Source organism: Corvus kubaryi, unplaced genomic scaffold, assembly GCF_017639235.1.
Source record: "Corvus kubaryi isolate FWS band 111438036 unplaced genomic scaffold, C.kubaryi_AGA036_p1.0 37249, whole genome shotgun sequence".
Classification (NCBI taxonomy): domain Eukaryota; kingdom Metazoa; phylum Chordata; class Aves; order Passeriformes; family Corvidae; genus Corvus; species Corvus kubaryi.
This window is the reverse complement of record NW_024581072.1, coordinates 5,527,715-5,546,228: the sequence shown is the minus strand read 5'-3', so window position 1 is coordinate 5,546,228 and position 18,514 is coordinate 5,527,715. Positions and strand designations below refer to the sequence as shown.

At 42.7% G+C, this 18,514-nt stretch overlaps 1 protein-coding gene and 1 long non-coding RNA gene across 4 annotated transcripts in view; one reads left to right on the top strand and one right to left on the bottom strand.

The window, feature by feature from the left end:
• The window catches only part of DDX58 (DExD/H-box helicase 58), a 23,787-nt gene extending 9,930 nt beyond the window's left edge, over positions 1 to 13,857 (bottom strand). For 2 of the 3 annotated variants that reach the window (XM_042023563.1, XM_042023562.1), the window contains exons 1-12: positions 13,562 to 13,857; positions 13,338 to 13,469; positions 11,330 to 11,508; positions 9,824 to 9,974; positions 7,969 to 8,091; positions 7,034 to 7,147; positions 5,974 to 6,127; positions 4,849 to 5,107; positions 3,977 to 4,139; positions 3,460 to 3,561; positions 1,249 to 1,406; positions 472 to 607 (exon numbers count right to left, since the gene is read on the bottom strand). In XM_042023563.1, coding sequence (XP_041879497.1) covers positions 472 to 607; positions 1,249 to 1,406; positions 3,460 to 3,561; positions 3,977 to 4,139; positions 4,849 to 5,107; positions 5,974 to 6,127; positions 7,034 to 7,147; positions 7,969 to 8,091; positions 9,824 to 9,974; positions 11,330 to 11,508; positions 13,338 to 13,469; positions 13,562 to 13,667 — 1,777 coding nt within the window. In that variant the 5' untranslated portion in view covers positions 13,668 to 13,857. The remainder of the gene's footprint in view (positions 1 to 471; positions 608 to 1,248; positions 1,407 to 3,459; positions 3,562 to 3,976; positions 4,140 to 4,848; positions 5,108 to 5,973; positions 6,128 to 7,033; positions 7,148 to 7,968; positions 8,092 to 9,823; positions 9,975 to 11,329; positions 11,509 to 13,337; positions 13,470 to 13,561) is intronic. The other variant, XM_042023561.1, reaches the window with a different exon arrangement.
• LOC121662429 overlaps positions 13,808 to 18,514 on the top strand; it is a 24,942-nt gene continuing 20,235 nt past the window's right edge. Inside the window, exon 1 of the long non-coding RNA XR_006015291.1 lies at positions 13,808 to 13,886. This is a non-coding gene — a long non-coding RNA (uncharacterized LOC121662429). The remainder of the gene's footprint in view (positions 13,887 to 18,514) is intronic.

The window sequence follows — 18,514 nt, the reverse complement described above, 5'->3', positions numbered from 1 at the left end:
TGCAACCTCTAACTTTCAATCAGAAGGGTACAAGGGACACCTGCTTCTCCCCAGAAGACTGGGATTCATGTGGGAGCACTGCAGCTCACTGAGCAGTGTATGTTGGCATACCTAATGCTATCAGCATCCATGACTGTAGACCATTCCCCTACTTATGGGGCACAGCCATAAGGACACTGTTGCCTTATCTCCAAGCCAGGCATGTAAGAACTTACTGCAGCATCTAGGTGTTACTACTACTGTTATTAATTATTACTATTTTCTCAGCTTCTGCACTAGAAGCTTACAGTCCCAGAAGGTAAGTCCCCCCAACCTGCCCTAACACTACAGTTGCACCCATACACACACCAAATCTTCTGAAAAGTGCAGTTTCTGGAAAAACAACTGCACTTACTCGGAAGAAAACACCCGGACCATCCCATCATAAACTCTCTTCTCCCCTGCAACTGTCACAGGTACTGTGGGAAATACCTTGAAATTTGTCTGTCAGTTGCTTCTCTAACTCTGTATATGGTCCATTTTTTACATTTGTGAAAAATTCATTTAGGTAGGCTAAAGCATCTTCGATACGGGCATCTTCACTGATAATGAGAGCGTCATTGAATTTCTGCTTGGAAAGAGACATATGCATTAGGCATCATATTCCATGGGGTGGCATGAACACACTTAAATTTTATTTAGCTAGATTAAATGTTACAAACTCGTGGTGTTCTTTCATTTTCATGACAACACAAGCACTGCTAAGTCTCCTCTGCACTAATCTGTCCCTAGTGAGTATCATAGACACAACTCTTACACACCTTATGCTTTAGCCTGTGTCAGCTTGTTGTAGTCTTCAACATCCTCACTTAGTGGAGAGGCAAGCACAGATCTCTTCGCTGTCATGACCAGCGACGGGACTCATGTAAACATGAAGTTGTGTCAGGGGAGGGTTAGGTTGGATATCAGGAAAAGATTCTTCACCCAGAGGGTGGTTGGGCACTGGAACAGGCTCCCCAGGGAAGTCACAGCACCAAGCCTGACAGAGTTCAAGAAGTGCTTGGACAACACTCCTGGGCTCATGGTGGGGATGTCCTGTACAGGGACAGGAGCTGGACTCAATGACCCCTGGGCATCCCTTCTAACTCTGCATATTCTACTATTCTAAATAGAACAGTTGGTTCAAAATCTGCTTCTAGGTGAACATACCTGTATCAGAAGGACCAGAATGACTAACTCTGTATGGAAGGAAAGGGGATACACACTTACCCGCAAGTGTTCAGTACAAATGAAAAGGTCTCTACAAATGTTGCTCTCCTTCTCCTTATCTTCCAGTTGCAGCAGTCTGCATTTCTTCTGAGTGAAAACTATCCAGTGTTCATATCTCTGTGTCCCAAAGTAATTCTTGTTGATTTGGGAGATGGTATCTAGTAAAGGAGGGAAAAAACATTTGTTCATCTTGAATAACAAATAAAAACCGTTACCTAGAGGGTAACACATTTCCCACTAATATTGGCTCTAAAAAGCCTATGCAAAATAACAGTTTTATAATACAATCACAGAACCATTGAGGCTGAAAGACACCTGTGGAGGTCTTTAGTTCAACCCTCTGCTCAAAGCACATCACCTAGAGCTGGTCACTCAGTTCAAATGTTCTTCCAAGGACAGAATCTACAACTTCTTTGGGCAACCTGTTCCAGTGTTTGACCACCTTACAGCAAAAAAGTTCTTCCTGTTTAAGTATTTCTGTTTGTGCCCACTGCCTCTTGTCCAGCTCTGGGAACCACCTGTGAAGAGTCTGGCACTGTCTTCTTCACTCCCTGTGTTTCAATATATACCCAGATGCTAGCCTAAAATTAACCCAAGATAATTCAACTGAAGATCTGTGTACTTACATCTGCAGGGACTTCAGTAATAAAATTAGAGCTCACTTATCCTGTAAGAAGCCTACAGTATTCAGAAACTTGCATGTACACTTTTCCTTGCATTACCAGCTACTCAATAGTTTATATTCATTCATTAAATAGTCCAGAAGCATATTGTCCAAGGGCCTGTCCTTGAGGCAGAACTAGGCAGTACCTGTTTGCTGCATACATACTCTGCCTGAGTGCTTCACAGACTTCAGTAATCAGGGGGTCTACAGAAGGGAAGCCACTGTCATTCATGAAAGAGAAACTGTGATGCAAAATAAGCTTCAGAAGTGTTTGCTTAATGTAACATGCATTTTGAAAATCTGTGTTTGTTCTTTGATCGGGCTTCCTGGGTTTTGCGTTGTTTCATTGGGGTTTTTTTTTTGGTTGGGGGGGGGTCTTAATTCTCCCTTCCTGTCCCAGAATACAGTTCACTCTTAAATATCTGGGAAGTCGAGGGCAGGGGGCAAATCTAGAACTGAGGTAAACAACTTCAAGGCACTGCAGTCAGTGTACAAAAACCAGTCTAAGCGCAGACAACATGCTTTAATCCAGAGCTGGAGAGACCAAGGCTGATCCTGAGCATATCCATCTATGGGTCTCTGCTTTGTATCCCCTTCCGCTCTCCAGTTTTTTATAAAAGCCACTTACTGGACACCACTTAGGAACTCTGCAAAAGCAGAAAAGATCGATTTATTTCTGAATGATTACAAACGTAATCTCACGATCATGAGACCCATTTTTTTTTCACAATCATGCGTCTCCTCTCTGCAAACATTCCCATCAGAGTAATCCTGAAGCTGGAACCCTACTGACAGTTGTTTCCTTTCTTGGGCAGCCATATGCTCTCTCCAGTGATATTCATGTTCCACAGATCCTACTCTGAAACATTATCTCAAATGCTTTTTAAAGAAAAATAATGGAGACCTGGTAAAAAGTGGAAATAGAAGCACCCAGAAGCATGAAGAGGACAGGGTGCTGACCAGAAAAGGTGGCCAGGGCACCCCTAGAAATAACTCCAAGTGCAACTCAGAGGCCAGAGAAAACACAAGAGGTGTCAGAGCAGCAAGTGAGAAAATTAACTTCTGTTGTAAGGAAAAAATTACAACATTCAGAGTAATAGCATAACTGTGACATTTCTTATTTTTCTAACAGAGACAGACTTGGGTGTGAAGCATTTGTTTAATGCATTTTAAGAAATGTTTAAATAAGAACATACAGGTATCTCTCATCAATGAAATCCAGCCCATTGCATTTTGAGTTGCAAGCCCTTTTGTTTCAGATTCTTTAAATTCAGAAGGATTTGACAGTGTCAAAAGCACACCATTTTTAGTTGCATGTAACAGGCTGAAATTCAAGCAAAAATATTTATGATTGTCAAACTAATCACGTATTACAGGAAAATACTTGAATCTCTTATCTGTAATCTCTTACTTAGAAAATACTGGTTAAAGGCAACTAAAAATGAAGGAGAAAGGAAGTGAAAAAAGAGTGTCTGTTCTAGCAGCTATGATTCACACTGATTTAATCAAATACTGAACTGCAATACAGGCATATTACAGCATCTTACCCACTGAGTAAATCTTCCTCATCAACACCTGTGTCTCAGACATCAGACCTGAGATAATGTCTGCAAAGTGATTCTGAGCTCGCATTTTAACCCACCTGATATCTAGAGAAGAGAAATATAAGTCAGTGGCCTGAGTAAGCAAAATATTTTCTCGGGAAGCACAGAACAAATTCTTGTTTAGAAGAATGCTACACATGGTGCTCCATGCAATCACAGTCAAGTTTATTGTTAATGAGCACTGCAGGTGCACAGAAAAAGCAGCCCCCAATCCTCACTGGCAGAACTGAATAAAAATCAGAGATGGTACATGAACAGCAGAGAAAATATGCCCATATGGGCACTGCCTTTCTGCAGGGCAACAAGAGATTGCAAGCCTAAACTTCTTTCAAGCTATCAGGAAGCAAAACTCCAGCTTAGTTTTAAGCTTTTATCTTAATCTAAAAGAAGGTGAACTGGGTAGCTGCCATAATCATGGTGCTTTGCAACTCACAGGAAAATAAAAAAGAAATGTGCTTACGTGTTTCTGGCTTGTTTCCAAACCTCTGCAGATCTTGTTTGTTCTCTCTGACAGTGGATATGGTCTGTATGTCAAGGTAGGAGCAGAGGGTACAGATGTGCTCTACAGTTTCATTCATGCTCTTGGCATTACCAACTCCAACAGAAGCAGTTAAACCTACAATCTAAGCACACACATGAACAGCAGTGGTTGCTCCTTTGTCACAAATGGAATAAAACCAGGAGACATTGTTACCAGTCAACAAATTGCCACCAACTTCAAAAACATGGAAACAAAACAAGCAGCAGAAGTAAACAAGAAGCAGGCTTCTTAAGAACCAAAACCAGTACGCACTCCTGCCCTTCCCAAGGCACTCAGAGTATTTAAACTTAAAATAAATTATCCAGCCGCTGAAATCCATAATGAGCTGTATTTGTCCGTGCTTATCATATAGAGGAAGAGCAAAGCCACACCCAGACCCATCCTTTGCGCTCATTCAGAGCTGTCTTCTCAGCTGGATGAAAACCTCATGCCAGCAGAGGCGGTGGCCCCATTTTATTGTCACAGAAAACAGCAACAGAGAGGTAAAAAGCAGATTACTAAATTACATGCTTTCTTCCCAGTTCAGCTCTTCCATTTGCTCTAAAGTACTGCAGTCTTTGTCATGCCTGATCAGTCTCTCTGGACAGCTGCAGGGAAGATGTAACATGGGAAAAAAGCCTGGAGGAGTCCAAGAATGAAAAAGTGTTGCAGATGCTACTGTTTCCATTTGCAGCTGTTGTTAAATGGGAGTTTGAACTGGATCAGCACAAAAGGCAAGACTTTAGCCTTTGCTGATTGCATTGCAAAACACTTTCCTCTAATGTTTCCACCAGTGACAGGCTGGGCCTTACCTGAGGCAGCTGGTTTCCAGAGGAGTCAAATTTTTGATCCAGGTATCTGGTCATCAACACATTGTAAGGGTGGTTGCCTGTAGTGTTGTGGCACTCATCAAATATCATCAGAGTGAAGATGGAGAGGGAGCTAAGGATCCCTTTCTCTATGCTATTCACAAGAATCTGGGGTGTTAGCACAATGATGTCACTGTCCTGTATAACATTTTCTACACAGATATTTGCAACTGTTTCACCACAAATTCCCTGAACAGAGTATCTGGAAAAAAGATGCAAAAAACCAGGATGTGAAAAAGGATGTCTTGCTGGGCAAAGAAAGACAGAAAACTGGGCTTTTCAGCAAGCTTGAAAGGCAGTTACTAAGCTACTAATGTCAAATAGTTGGAGCTGGCAGTTTGACCAAAAAAGCTGAGAAAAAAACCTGAGGGTGAATAACTGTATTTTCAACTCCCATTAACAAAAATGTATCATATTTGAGGAGTGATGAACTTGTACATTTAAGCTGCATTTGTCAGTTCACATGTAACATCCCTTTTGTGTATATGCCTTGCATCATTGGACTGTTTCTGTCCAGCAGCCTTCTTTTCTCAAAGCTATAAGGATACATATGTGGATGTTCAGTAATCAGTTCCTTCAAAATCAGAAGGGGTTGTTAATGCCCCTCTAAGCAATTTGCAGTCCCATCTGAGAGGTGGACTATCATTTTCTGACTAGAGGTTGAAAAACAAAGAAGTTTGGGTCCTTCCATTTAGAAAAGAGATGCTCTGGGAATGGCAAGAGGAACCCCATTGCTACTGCCTGGAACTGCCTCATCTTTGGAAGCAGGGGTGAAAGGAGTCTCAAGAGAGAACACGCCTCACCCTTTTCCATAGACAAGTGCAGAAATACTTTCACCATTTCCATAGATGTGCAACAATTAGTGCTTAAACTCTCCAAAACCAGACTTCAGATTCTCCAAACAAAGTCTCCCATGGCAATGCCATTCTTGCAGCTACACATCATCCTGATGTTACTGTCAAACAGTCTTGCTCACCAGTAAACCCATTACATCTTGCTCTAGCCACAGCTGACCTAGAGGGTAGTTTATTTTCTGTGGAGAAAGCCACCAGGTAGAATTACACTTACCCACTTCTTTCAAAATGCTGCCTGAATACATTTTTCTGTTGCTCATACACTGGCACTTTGGTTGCAAGGAAGACCACTTTTGCCTTTCGTCCTGAAGGAACGTTTTGCAAATGATGCTCACAAATCAGAAGTGCCACAAAAGTTTTTCCAGATCCTTCAAACAAAAACCATGGAAGGTGAAGCACTAGTATGAAAGGGTGCATTTGTAAGCAGTAGCTTGTCTCCTCTGAATGCCTTGTAACAAAGGGGAGCTGACAATGGGGCTGTTACACTTCCAGACTTGAACATATTTGGAACAGATTTGAACACAAGCTTCTTGTTTACTTCAGGTGGGGAATCATCCCTTTCTCTCTCACAGTCTCAGTCTGTAAAGGCTGTTAAACAGTCACTGGGGATTAAAATCCATCTGCAGTTGTATTTGAATTCTTTGAAATCACTGAGTCTATTTTTCACTATTAGTCTGTGCTCTCACATCAAATCAGACTATGTATAGACACCAGGCCCTTTCAGCTTCCATCATTCCCTATGCAGCCTTACTCCTCTCACACTTGTTTGCCTTTGGCCCTCAGGCTTGCTGTGCAGGTTCCCAAGAGCTCTTCTGTGTCACTGCCTCTGTTATCCCACCTGCCTCTCCAGGGCCCAGGGAAAAATTAGGCTGTCTTGATGTTGTAGGCATTGCAGCAGAGCAGACAGAGGAGACTCAGGCTAACTCATCCTATTTTTCCTTCAACTTGCAAGACAAATTTCTTAAATATCTGCAAAGATTGGTGACTGACTTTAAGAGAAAATTCCACACTGAGGAGTGAGAAAGCAGAAGTCAGAACATGGAAATGAATGCTGAATGCACTGAATACAAGCACTGACGTGCCAAGAGACACGTCTTTTTTGCCAGCCTCTCTGCTGCCCATGGTCATTAACTGCAGGGTAGATCTGGATCTACTGCAAGGAAGACAGCTTTTAAATAAATGGCTGAAGAAGTCTGATGCAACCTTTACCATTCCCTATCCTTCACAGCCATCTGCACAAAGAGAATTTTTCCAAGAAATGTCTGTTTCCTTACCTGTGGGGGCACAAATCAATGTGTTTTTCCCATCAATGGCAGGCTGTGCAAGCTCAGTCTGGTAGCTCCGAGCCTTCTTTGGTTCATTAACAGATGAAGACTCATAGACCCTTTCTACGATAAAACAGTGTTTCTGTGAAGAGCGTTGCAATAAAAATGCATAAAATATGCTGTGCCCCACATAGTTGCTACCCAAAATGATAAATGTGAAGAGTTCTTGCATTCTACACAGAACTTTCTCTGGCAGACAAGCCTTTTCACAGGACAGATGCACCAAACAAGAATTTTGTGTAGGTTTGATGGCATACTTTTGTTACCCCTCAACTGTGATTCGTAAAATGAACTCATTTCAAGGTCTTGGCTGACAACTCTTACTTCAGCTGGTCTTTTTTCAACTCAGAAGGAAAACAAAGGGGATTAGTTTTCTCCAAATACATGCACAGGATTTATTTTAGCCTTCTGCTCTATAGACTTTTGACATTACTCTCTTAAACTGTGGTCTTGTCAGAGTGTTTAGACTTATGGAACAGGAACTGGAAACTACTGGTGGAGCAAAATTTGCCATGACAGTCACTGCACAGATCCCTTGCAGTCACATTCAGCTCCCTAAACTGGTTAATATCTGGTCATGTGTGAATTAATTAATCAGAGAAGAGGTGCATCAACAACAGGCTGGTGTTTGGGAACCCTTTTTGATAATGTGCTGACAGAACAACTTTTCACTAGAAATGTAATAAATGAGGGGCAACCCCTAACATTTGCAATGCCCAGCATGAGATCCTTTAAACATTAAATAAGAAGACAGCTAAATCAAGTCAGAGATTTGTACTAATTCCTCAGTACCTTCCTTTGTGGCACACTACATCTGTGTCCTTTGGGAATCTAAGGAAATGGAAAATACCAACCACAAACTGTTTTAATTTCTTAAGTCTTACCTGAAACTGAAGAGAGATTTTCACTGAGATTATCACATTCTGCTTCTTCAGAAAATGTCATAATGGTTTCAAAGTAATTCTCAGAGGCATCTGTTATTTCACCATCAACACCTTCGCCATTATCTATATAATTGGAAAAGAAGGCATGTTATCGATCCTTATGACTTTAAAACGTATTTGCTGTGATGACAAGGTGAAGAAGCTGGCTGCTGGAAGAAAAAGACTACATAAAATGATGCTGCATACAGGTTCCTTTTCAAGGAAGATGGATAGCACAGAGAACCGTGGGTTTAGAATAACCACATGCTCAATGCATGTGTACCTATCCCTTAAAAATCAAAGGAGACAATAGATTGGGAGGAAAGTTTATCCTCTGTGTTTAGTGACAAGAAGTCACTGTGTAACACGGACATTAACCACAAGCACAAAAAATACCTAGGAATTCAAAGAAGCTTTGTAAATTCAAGATTATGCTCTCCCTTTCTCCCCACCTTCTGAAAGGATCTAGAAATTGTAAGACTATCTCTGTCCTTTATCTTACACAATGATCAAAAGAGAAATTTTCCTTAGCCTCATAATTAGTACTTTCTCAAAGAACCGTCCCTGGGCCTTGCATGAAGATTCTCTTTGCAAACAGAACACGTGATCACAAAGCACTGCTTTTGGAGTGGGAGAAAGAGCACATTTGCACATCAGTCCAGCTCCAGAAAGCGCACAATATCTGCAGTAAATTCCCGCTACCAACTCTTCTTAACTGCCAGCAGCAAAATTCTTCCAATATTGACAATGTTTCCTCAGTAGGCTGACTTTGGCTTTGCTGAGCTGGATGTTAGAGGAAGCTGCCCCAAAAGACAGTGATGCCTTTAACTTAAAGAATGTAACTGTCAACCAAATAATATGTATAGCCACCAGCTAGATAAAATAGTATCTACATACATGTAGGTATTATTCTTATGTATTATTTTACCTATCTTTTAACAAATTTATTAATTATGTACACAACTTTATGCATATGTAATAATTAATTCTCCAGATATGAAATTACACCCTTTGACTGCAGTAATAAAAACATTTCAAAATAAGAAATATAGTTTAAGAAGCCACTTAAATACAGCTTATCTCTGTTGCTAACTAAAAAACCAATTCAAACAAGTACCTAGGGAGACAGCAAATGTAGATATGAAGATATACAGCCCAGTTTATCTAAAATATTTTTTTTAGTAGCAAAATAATGTATTCTGCTCTAAATTCTCCTATGTTGCAGGCTACTTATATAGGTATTTTTCAAGGAGGGAGAGGTAAATTCTAAAAGCAAAATCTTATGACAGACAATTCTGCACTTTTACAAAATATGAACATAATAACTTGGTAAGGGCTGCTGATCGATTTCTCAAAGAAAAAAGTACATGATTTTCTCTGTGGAGCATAGAAGTGTATCACTCTCTAGACTATAACATTACAAATCATATTTTTTCAGAAAATATTGCATCTATCACAACTCAAGCAACCAAAAAGACGGCAAAGTTGAATTACAGAAGAAAGGAAGGAAGAAGATAACCATTTACATATTACATATACAAGGCTAGTTTATGCCTTCAGAGCCTGCGCTGAAGTATCATTCCTAACCATTTGGGAGGAAAAATACTCAAAAAATAATTTACTCCTGTTTGTAGGATAGTACTTGTATTTCATTTTATACAAATGGCATTTAAAATAAATTTTGAAAAGGTTTTTATTTTTAGACAACAAAGTAGTCTGAGGGTATCCTTCTAAATTAGTCTGATTCTCCTGATAAAAAATTACTGTCTAGTACAAGAATGGGAAAAGAACATCATAAAAACAATTCACAGTTTACCTTCTGTTATATTCCACAGTTCACTTGCATTGTAATACCCTGCATTATCCAATGCCAGCTGAAGACTTTTGGGCCAGTTTTCCTTATCCGAGCGACAGAGGCATTCAATGAGTTTAGTTATCCCGGCTGCTTTGCTTCTGTATTCACTGATCTGCACACACCACAAACAGAAAATGCTGTGGGTTCTGAGTAATCAAACCCACTGTAGGGTTTGTAGTGGATTAGTAGGTGGATTTGTTATGTTTGCTGTTCAGTTGAACATCATTTCCTTCTCAATGAATGCATTTCCTTCTCAGTGAATAATAAGATTCAGCCATTTACCCACTACAGCTTCAATTCTGCCAGCGTAGTCACACACTTAACTTCGCTCGACTACAATAGGTAGGCTATCTGTTTGAGTATTTGAATATGGTCTGAAACATCACAGAGCTATTCTGCCAATTTCTGTCTGGCAAAGTCCTTGTAATAAACTGTATCTGCCATAAGCCTCTGAGGCTTTTCATTTCAGAATAGGAAAAAAAAAAATATAAAAATTATGGCAGACCTGATATTGGGTCAGATGCAATAGCTTCCAAACATTACATATCTCCATAAAGAAACGTCACTTTAAAAACAAAACAGCTGCAACAGTCCTTCTCAGGAGTCACAAGGAGTGAGAACACCTATCAGACTCCTTCACAGAGCATTAATACTCATTATTAACCAGTCATAAACGATGAGTGCTTGGTAACATCACTTGTTATCAGTCATCAATAACAACACCAAGTTAGAAATGAGAAGCAGAACAACAGCTTCACATCCAAAGGCAGTGCAAATGCTGTCCACTTCTGTGACACAGCATTTAACTGATGACTTCAGACCTCAAGCTCCATTTCACACTATAGTGAACCCCTGCTGTTGGGTGCTGACCAAACTCAAAGTGCTACACAAAGTTTCTACAGTTAAGGTAACACGGTATGTCAAATCCCATGACAAGCAACAATCAATTTAGACAACATCTAAACATCAATTTCCCTACTTCAATCTGTATTTTTTTTGTGCATTACTGCAATGTGAATGCTTTGCACTGGAATAGACCCACAGAAAGGGGTCTATTTCAAAGGCATAGCAAGGCACCCTTTCACTGCAATGTGGCACCTTCCAGAGCCCCTGAGGTCTCCTCATGTGAGTCAGGACTCACAAAGACACACAGCTGAGCTCTGTCAACACCAGAACCACCCCATCCTGCCTCCCTACCTGCAACCTTTTTCCATGTCCCCTTACCCACTGGGCCACAGGGGTGAGAATGAGAAGTGCAGATGTCACAGACAGCACTGCTGTGGGATGCTGTAGCCACACAGCAAAGCCTCTTCTAAAGAGAAGAAAGCGAAGTCCTTTCCCAGGGGACCATGGCCAGCCATCCTCCTCATCCAGCCACCTGTCACACAAGCACTGATTCATCTCACAAGTGAGGCAGCCAGCACTTCTCTGATGCAAAACTGGGCAAATACCAGCATTTTACCATACCTGCAGGATCTCATCACACTCCCTCTCTATCAGGCATGTGTTTATGTACGGCATGATTGCTACCGGATCAATTTCTAGCATTGTTGCTTCTATCCGCTTCAACAGCTGCCTGGGCAGCTCCAGCTTTTCCAGCTTGCTGAAGTCCCAGTTTTCGATTGCTTCTGCCAGTCCAGTGTAACCTTTCAGAAAAAGATACAAATTGTTACTGTGAATTCAATCTTTAGCTAGAATAAGTAGGAACAAGCTGAAAAAACATTTTCTCAGCATCACTGGAGAAATAAAAATTATTTTGTTATGTAAATGACAAAAATCTAGGTGAACTACATACAATTTTTATCTAATAAGTGACTATTCTCCTTTATAGTACTATATGTATGTCTAATATGAAAAACTCTTTGCTAAAAGAGCAGTTGCACCTGCAAAAACAAAAAAGAGCCACACAATGTCACATGTCACATCACCCAAGCAACCATATCCACTCCTGTCTTTCAATCATACAGTTGTTGGAATTGCATTCTGTGATACTCTTCCACGGGATTCCCAGAGCAAAGGACACTACTCAGAAGCACAAGATGCTTTGGTGGCCTTTTCTTTTATTCACCAGCATTTTATCTTTTACTCTTGTCCTTGGCTCCACCCTCCTTCAAAAATCTCCACTGTGCTGGATTCAAGCCAGTCCCTGACTGAAAGCAGTACAGACACCTGCAACCTAGACAGTCATCAAATAGCTGAAAATCCTGTCCTGGAACAGACAGTGGCAGGGAGGTCTATTTTAAGGACATGTGTGATTTGCTGTGTAGGTTTCTGAAATGGAAGAAAGCAGATCAGGGTCCCAAAGGAACTTGTGGGCAAACAGAAAGAATTTGCCTAACTTCTTATTTCGTTTTAGAAGAGCAGAAGAGCAGTGTGGATACTTACCACCATAATGTCTTTAGTCCAATTATTACTAATTCCTGCATCTGCCAAAAAGAAGAGTAAACCTAAATTCTAATCTCCAGCCCAATTAACAAGTCCTTGGGATAGCACTTTGAATCAGCAGGCTAACTGTTTCAGGTTTTTGCTGAAGATACACCAAACTCAACACCATCAGGTTCAAAGGGGATAGCTCTGAAATTCAGTTGACAGGATTATTACAGACTGGTAAAAGGTTGCTCTGGACCTAGTACTTGCTTTAAGGGATAAGTGGGCTACATCCAAGTGATAAGAAATTTTTGTGATATTTGTTCACTGAGATAATTATTCATAATTAATGGTGACGAAATGGAAAAAGAGTACCTTATGGCATGAGATTGTGGGGTTCAAGGTATCCAATAAATCACCAACAAGAGTCTATGATACAATATACATGTATAGAAGAAAGCTGGCAGATGCTTTCTTCTATACATGTATATACCTTCACAATCTCTTCTGCTCCATTTTGTAAAGGAAATTGGGTAAGGAACTTACACATCAAGTAGTTATAGCTACTGTGGAACAATCATCTATATAAACTATTAATGACTACTTACTTCTTGAAACAGAAGACTTTCAGTGCCACTGAGTAATTTTTAAAAACTTTTTAAAAGTAATTTAAGACTCTGTTATTGAGTGAAGTTATCCCACGCTACCAGTTAATCCCATGCACATCCTGAAACCCATTTGGCTTTCTCTTTCAGAGGTTTTAGCGTCCTTTCATTGCATTTGGTGAGAACAATGGCTGTCTTGTTTCTTCTCTAAAGGCTTTGAGACAGAGAAGTCTCCCATCAATGAGGCTTTCTCCAAACTTACAATTGTTCCAGCTGTTCACCTTCCAACAGGCTTATTTCCAGACTTTGTCACCTTGCCTTTTCCTACCGTATCTCACCTGGCGTGACAGGATCGGCAGCCGAAGCCCACGGCCGACGGAGCGACCCTGCCGGTCCCGGGAGCACCGGGCGGCTCTGCCCCGCTCCGGCTGAACGCGGGCGGCAGCGGCGGCTGCGCCAGCGCGGGGAGCAGCGGACAAACCCCGCCCGGGAGTGGGACCCACCTGCGGCAACCAGAGCATCCAGGAAGCCCCGCAGCCAGCCCTCCGCCTCCAGCAGCAGCACGGCATCCAGGAACAGCGCGGCGGCCGCCGTCACCCCCTTCTCCTCCTCCTTGCGGATTCTCTCCTTCACCTCTAGCAAGAAGCCAGCACAGGCAGTGAGGGGACCGGGAGGGGGTAGGGGCGGGGGTGGCGGGCGCGGGGGCAGCGCGGCTGCCGGCTCTCACCGTCGGACAGCCAGTCCGTCATGTTGCCGAGGATGTACACGGGGTTCAGGCTCCTCTCGATGTACCGCCTGTAGCACCGCAGGTTCCTCTTCTCCTCCGCCGTCATGGCGAGGCCGGCTGCGCACCGCCGGCGGCGGTCTCGATCCCGGCACTGCTCCTGGTCCTGGTCCCGGTCCCGATCCCTGTCCCGCCTGCGTGCGCGGAGCCCGCCCCAGTACGGGGAGAGCCGGTAGGAAGTGAGTGGGAGCCGCCTGCAAGCAGGGAGCGACGGGAAAAGGAAACTTCAGTCCAGCCGGAGAACGGAAACCGAAAGCGGTCCAGAAAGGTAAGGCTACTTCCTGCTTGCGTCCGTCCTTAGCAAAAGAAAAAGAGGACACCACCCCCCGCCCCCCCCCGCCCCAACTGATCGTATGCGCATGCACACGGTTGGAAAGGCTGCAACCAGCACCTTCTGCGGCTGCCAGCGTGAGAAAAAGCACAGCGAAGAAATAGGAGTAAAACCATCGCCCTGCCTCCTCTTTCCTCTTGTCCCCAGAAAAACCTGAACAAGTTTTTATGAGCTGTATCCTGGCTTTTTTTTTTAAAGACAGAAGCACTTGTAAAAGCTTTTAGAAACTGGATCAGGCACGTGAACATCAAAGGAGAAGGCTTACCAAAGGGGCAGTCCTGTTGCAGAGCAGAAAGCACCCGCAGAAGTGATGCTAAACATGACAACTCCACGTGCAAACCTCTCTCTCATCGTATGCTGAGTGGATGTGCCATACTCAAACAGACGACTGATAGGTACTGGCCCAACACAAAGCCTTGCCAACACAAGACCAGTGAGTCATGGGCTTGTACTGGAAGGACAGGGGGTAGCGTGGGCAGAAGGAGGGGCATTGAGGAAGGCATTGACATTGCATTTTCTACTCCTTTTGATGAGCGGGAAAGACTCCACTACTAAAAAAAGTAGCAAGGTAGGTATGTTTTATTCCAGCGCTGGGACGCATGGGGGATCGCTCCTCCAAAGTCATGCGTACCGACAGCTGCATTCAGCTTGGTATTTATCGGGTTACAAGTTCCATATTCATTAAGTTTCCCAATACACCTATACATATTCATTGCCTAGACCAGCCTAGCCTAGCTTCGTATTATAATGAACCCAACAGTCATTTACATCCACGTTGCACTTGCGCAGTGTCGTCTGGTGGTCGTGGGCAGGGGTCTCCGAAATGAAATGAGTCTTCCTCAGATGAAGTAAAGGGTCTTCCTCATCCTGAACTTTTCACCTTTCTTCCCTGCGCATGCTCTTTATGCCCCTGGGCTAAGTCCGAACTTCAAGACTGGTTTGAATTGGCTTTAGGTTAAAAACAGAATCTTTGGTCAAGATTCCTTCCCTTTATCAATAGTCTCATATCTTCTCGTCCTGCTTTGGTAGGCACAATAAGTGTTGGGCAAGCTGTATGCATTGCTTCTAACAAATCAATTCTTAGTAAATCATTTAATCTCTGCTTCCCCATCCCCCTGGTTCACTTTCTAGTCCACCTTTACTCTCAAGTACTTATTTAATATCCTTCCTTTCCTTTCCTTCTTCTGTCCATTGAGTGAGGCTGCCCAGGGAAGTGGTGAAGTCACCATCCCTGAGGGTGTTAAGAAAAGACTGTATGTGGCACTTAGTGCCATGATGTGGTTAATGAGGTGGTCAGAGGTTGGACTCAGTCATCTCAAAGGTCCTTTCCAACCTAATTGGTTCTGTGATTCTGCAATTTCACAGTAAATAAGGAAAGTACTGTTCTTCTAAAAAGGTTATAAAGATCATTAGGGAGTTTTACAAAAGCCTTTGGTGTGGTTTGTTGTGTAAACCTGATTCCAGACAGCATGAGCCTGAGCAACATGCGGATTGCTGCAATAGAGTAGGCAAGGGGCAGCAGGACTTCCACAGGTAATTGTATTTTCATTCCGTAAGTCAAGAGGATATTAATATATCCCAATTTAAGAAACCAGGCATTTCAGAGGCCTTCTTTGCATCATTATGTAACAAAGCTGCTTGTGTATTGAAGCCTCTGTTTAAGGACTAGATTTCCTCCAGGCACAGGAGTGGGGCTGCTGAGGGTGAGGGGATCTGCAGCAGGTAAGGTCCCCGAGGAAACCAGAGTGCTGTTTTCCCAGAGTGGCTCTTTGCTTGCATCCTACCTCACTTCCCAGGGATCCTCCATTCCTCACACTGTCCTTGACTGCAATGTGCACAGACTTCTGCTTCAGTTTTCTGTGCCTAATGCTGAATAAAGTAAAATACACAAGAGCAAGGGTTGCTTTAGCATTGAGACCCAAAGCAGCTCTTTGATGGTCCTGAGAGTGTAATATTATATGTAAGGTGATCAGTTAAGACCCAGTAACTATGAACATCAATACAGAATGAATTAGATTTGCTAAGTCCCTTGAGTTTTGTGTGGAAGACTTGAACTGACTGTATACTTGCCTGAGAAATGTGTTGATAAGTTACGCTGTATCTCCCTCTGTTGACCAAGACTTGATTCACACTTGAGTAAAAGTCAAGAGAATGGTGGCTTTCTGAGCATAGTTTTATTTCTACAGAAGGAACCTAAGGTGATCTTTAAAACTGCCCATTTCTGTAAGTTCCTCAATAATAATCCACTATTCAGAGACTAAAAATTCAGAAAAAAAATTAAATGTAATGTTGGGGTTTTAGTTTAGTCCTAGTTTTTTTCCTGTTAAAGGAATTTTTTCCCATATGCATGTTGCTAGGGGACAAATGGCCGTACTTCAGAGAAGACAAAAGACCTGGCCACTCTTTTGTTTTCACCTGGGTGTGGGGTCAGTTCGCTCTCGGCTTCTCGGGGAGAGGAGCCTGGTTCTTTTTCGGCCATTTTTTCTTTCTGCAGAGAAAGATCCCAGGACCCCCAGCCCACCTTCCCTGTCCCGCTGGAGGCCGGGCTGTGGCTGCCCTGCCCCGCCACTGATTGCAGCCTTCGCTGCGTTGTAGCCGTGCTCGCCCTGCCTGCCCAGACCTCCGGGGGGTTCCCTCTTTGGATACATCTCATCTGCCACCTGCGATTTGTGCTCATCCCTGCCGTTCCAGCCTGCTGTTCCTGAGAGCCCGGGATCAGCTGCCCAGGGGTTTGTGAAGCTTTTCTTCCATCCCTTCCCAGGATCCCAGGGCACCGGTGCCGCGTGCTCCCCGAGCTCGCTCCGGAGCGCCCCCTGCAGCCGCGGGGGAACCATCGCACCTGCCCTGCTCACCGGGAGCCGCCAGCGCCCCTGCCGGCTGCGAGCGGAACTGCACCCGAGGGGAAAGGGCCCGACAGCCGAGAAGGCTGGCACTGGGTTTGTGATTGTTTGCTGTTACTGCCATGGTTATTGCTGTTTGTTTGACTGGTTATATATGTGTGTATATATATATATATATATATATAGTAAAGAACTGTTATTCCTATTTCCCACATCTTTGCCTAGAGGCCCTTGATTTCAAAATTATAACTCGGAGGAAAAGGGGTTATATCTGCCACTTCAAGGGAGGCTTCTGCCTTCCTTAGCAGACACCTGTCTTTCAAAACCAAGACATGTAATTATTAAATTGTAATTAGTGTCTTGTGAAACCAGATGGTAGGTTCTGTTGTGGCAGGAGAAATGCATAAAGTTTTTGATAGAAAACAGCAGACAAGGAGGGATGCAATTCCTCATCCTTTCATTGCTGCAGAATGCATGCGTGTGCTTCAAAATAACATACGGTGCTGGGCTGGTTGCCTAACTGCAGTATCTACTGCCTCTCTTGCAAAATCCTCACAGGTGTCAGGCTCTAAGCCAAGGGTCTGAAACAACTTTTGAACAAACACTGCTGTTCTCATTCCTTGGTGAGTCCTCCATCTGATCCCATTGAACCTTCTCTTGGGTTAACCTGTAAGAGCAGCAAATGTCTTTTGAAAGTGATGTTTTGCATGACATTTTATGTTTCTTGGGAAAAAACACGATCTCTGTTTAAAATTCTTTTCTTCACCTTAAAATGTTCTTTCTCTTTTCTGAAGACTTTTATAGCCCATTCACAAAGGCAGGGGAAGACACTCTTCAGAGACCTTAGAAGACACTAAAATTGTGCTAGATCTTACTTTTGCTCTTTGCAAGGCAGAAGACAAGAAATAGAAAAAAATATTATTTAAATTACCTTTGCCTGTTCTATGCCAGGAACTTAGCACAGCTCATAAATAGCTTTGTAACAGAGAAATGATCCTTGTGGCACTCTTTGTCTTAAGGAAAATCTTCAAGATACTGTCTGCTTCAAATCTCCAAGATACTACTACAATTGAAGCAGGCTTGGATCTCCTCTAATGCTTTCAGCCTTCCCTTGTGAAATTAACTTCAGTTTTTATTCTAGTGTATTTTATCTCAAGCCCTTTGGGTCCTCATACAATGGGACAGAAACCACACCTGAACTCAAGAGCTGAACATACAAAGAAACAGAGGAAAGGGCAGAGGGGCTGACAATGGTTGTTAATGCTTTGTGTCTTAGGAAGCAGACCTGTTGAGTGCTGCCAGCAGGGCTGTTCATTTCTGCTCACTGATACACCTTGCCCATCTGGGAGCTAAATCTATTTTTCACAAGGCTTCTAAAGTGTCTTTGTCAACCATCATGTATGATATTTCAGTCCTGTTTTTTAACAGGCATTTGGTACTGCACAGTCCTCTCCTCCAAAATATTGCAGGAGCTGATGGTCCAAGGAAATTTTTTGAATGGAAAGCAGTGCAATAGAATGATAAGAGGCATTTATGACTGACAGCATCTGAAGATGCCCAAATCTTCATTATCTTAATTATTTTAATGTCTAATTTTTCATTAGAAGACTCTGGGAGATAAATCTCTGAAATTATCTTGTGCGTTCCCCACAGTATTCAGCACACTCATGTCTCATAGGTACCAAAAAGGAATTATGTTCCACTGATTAATGTGCATTGAAGTCT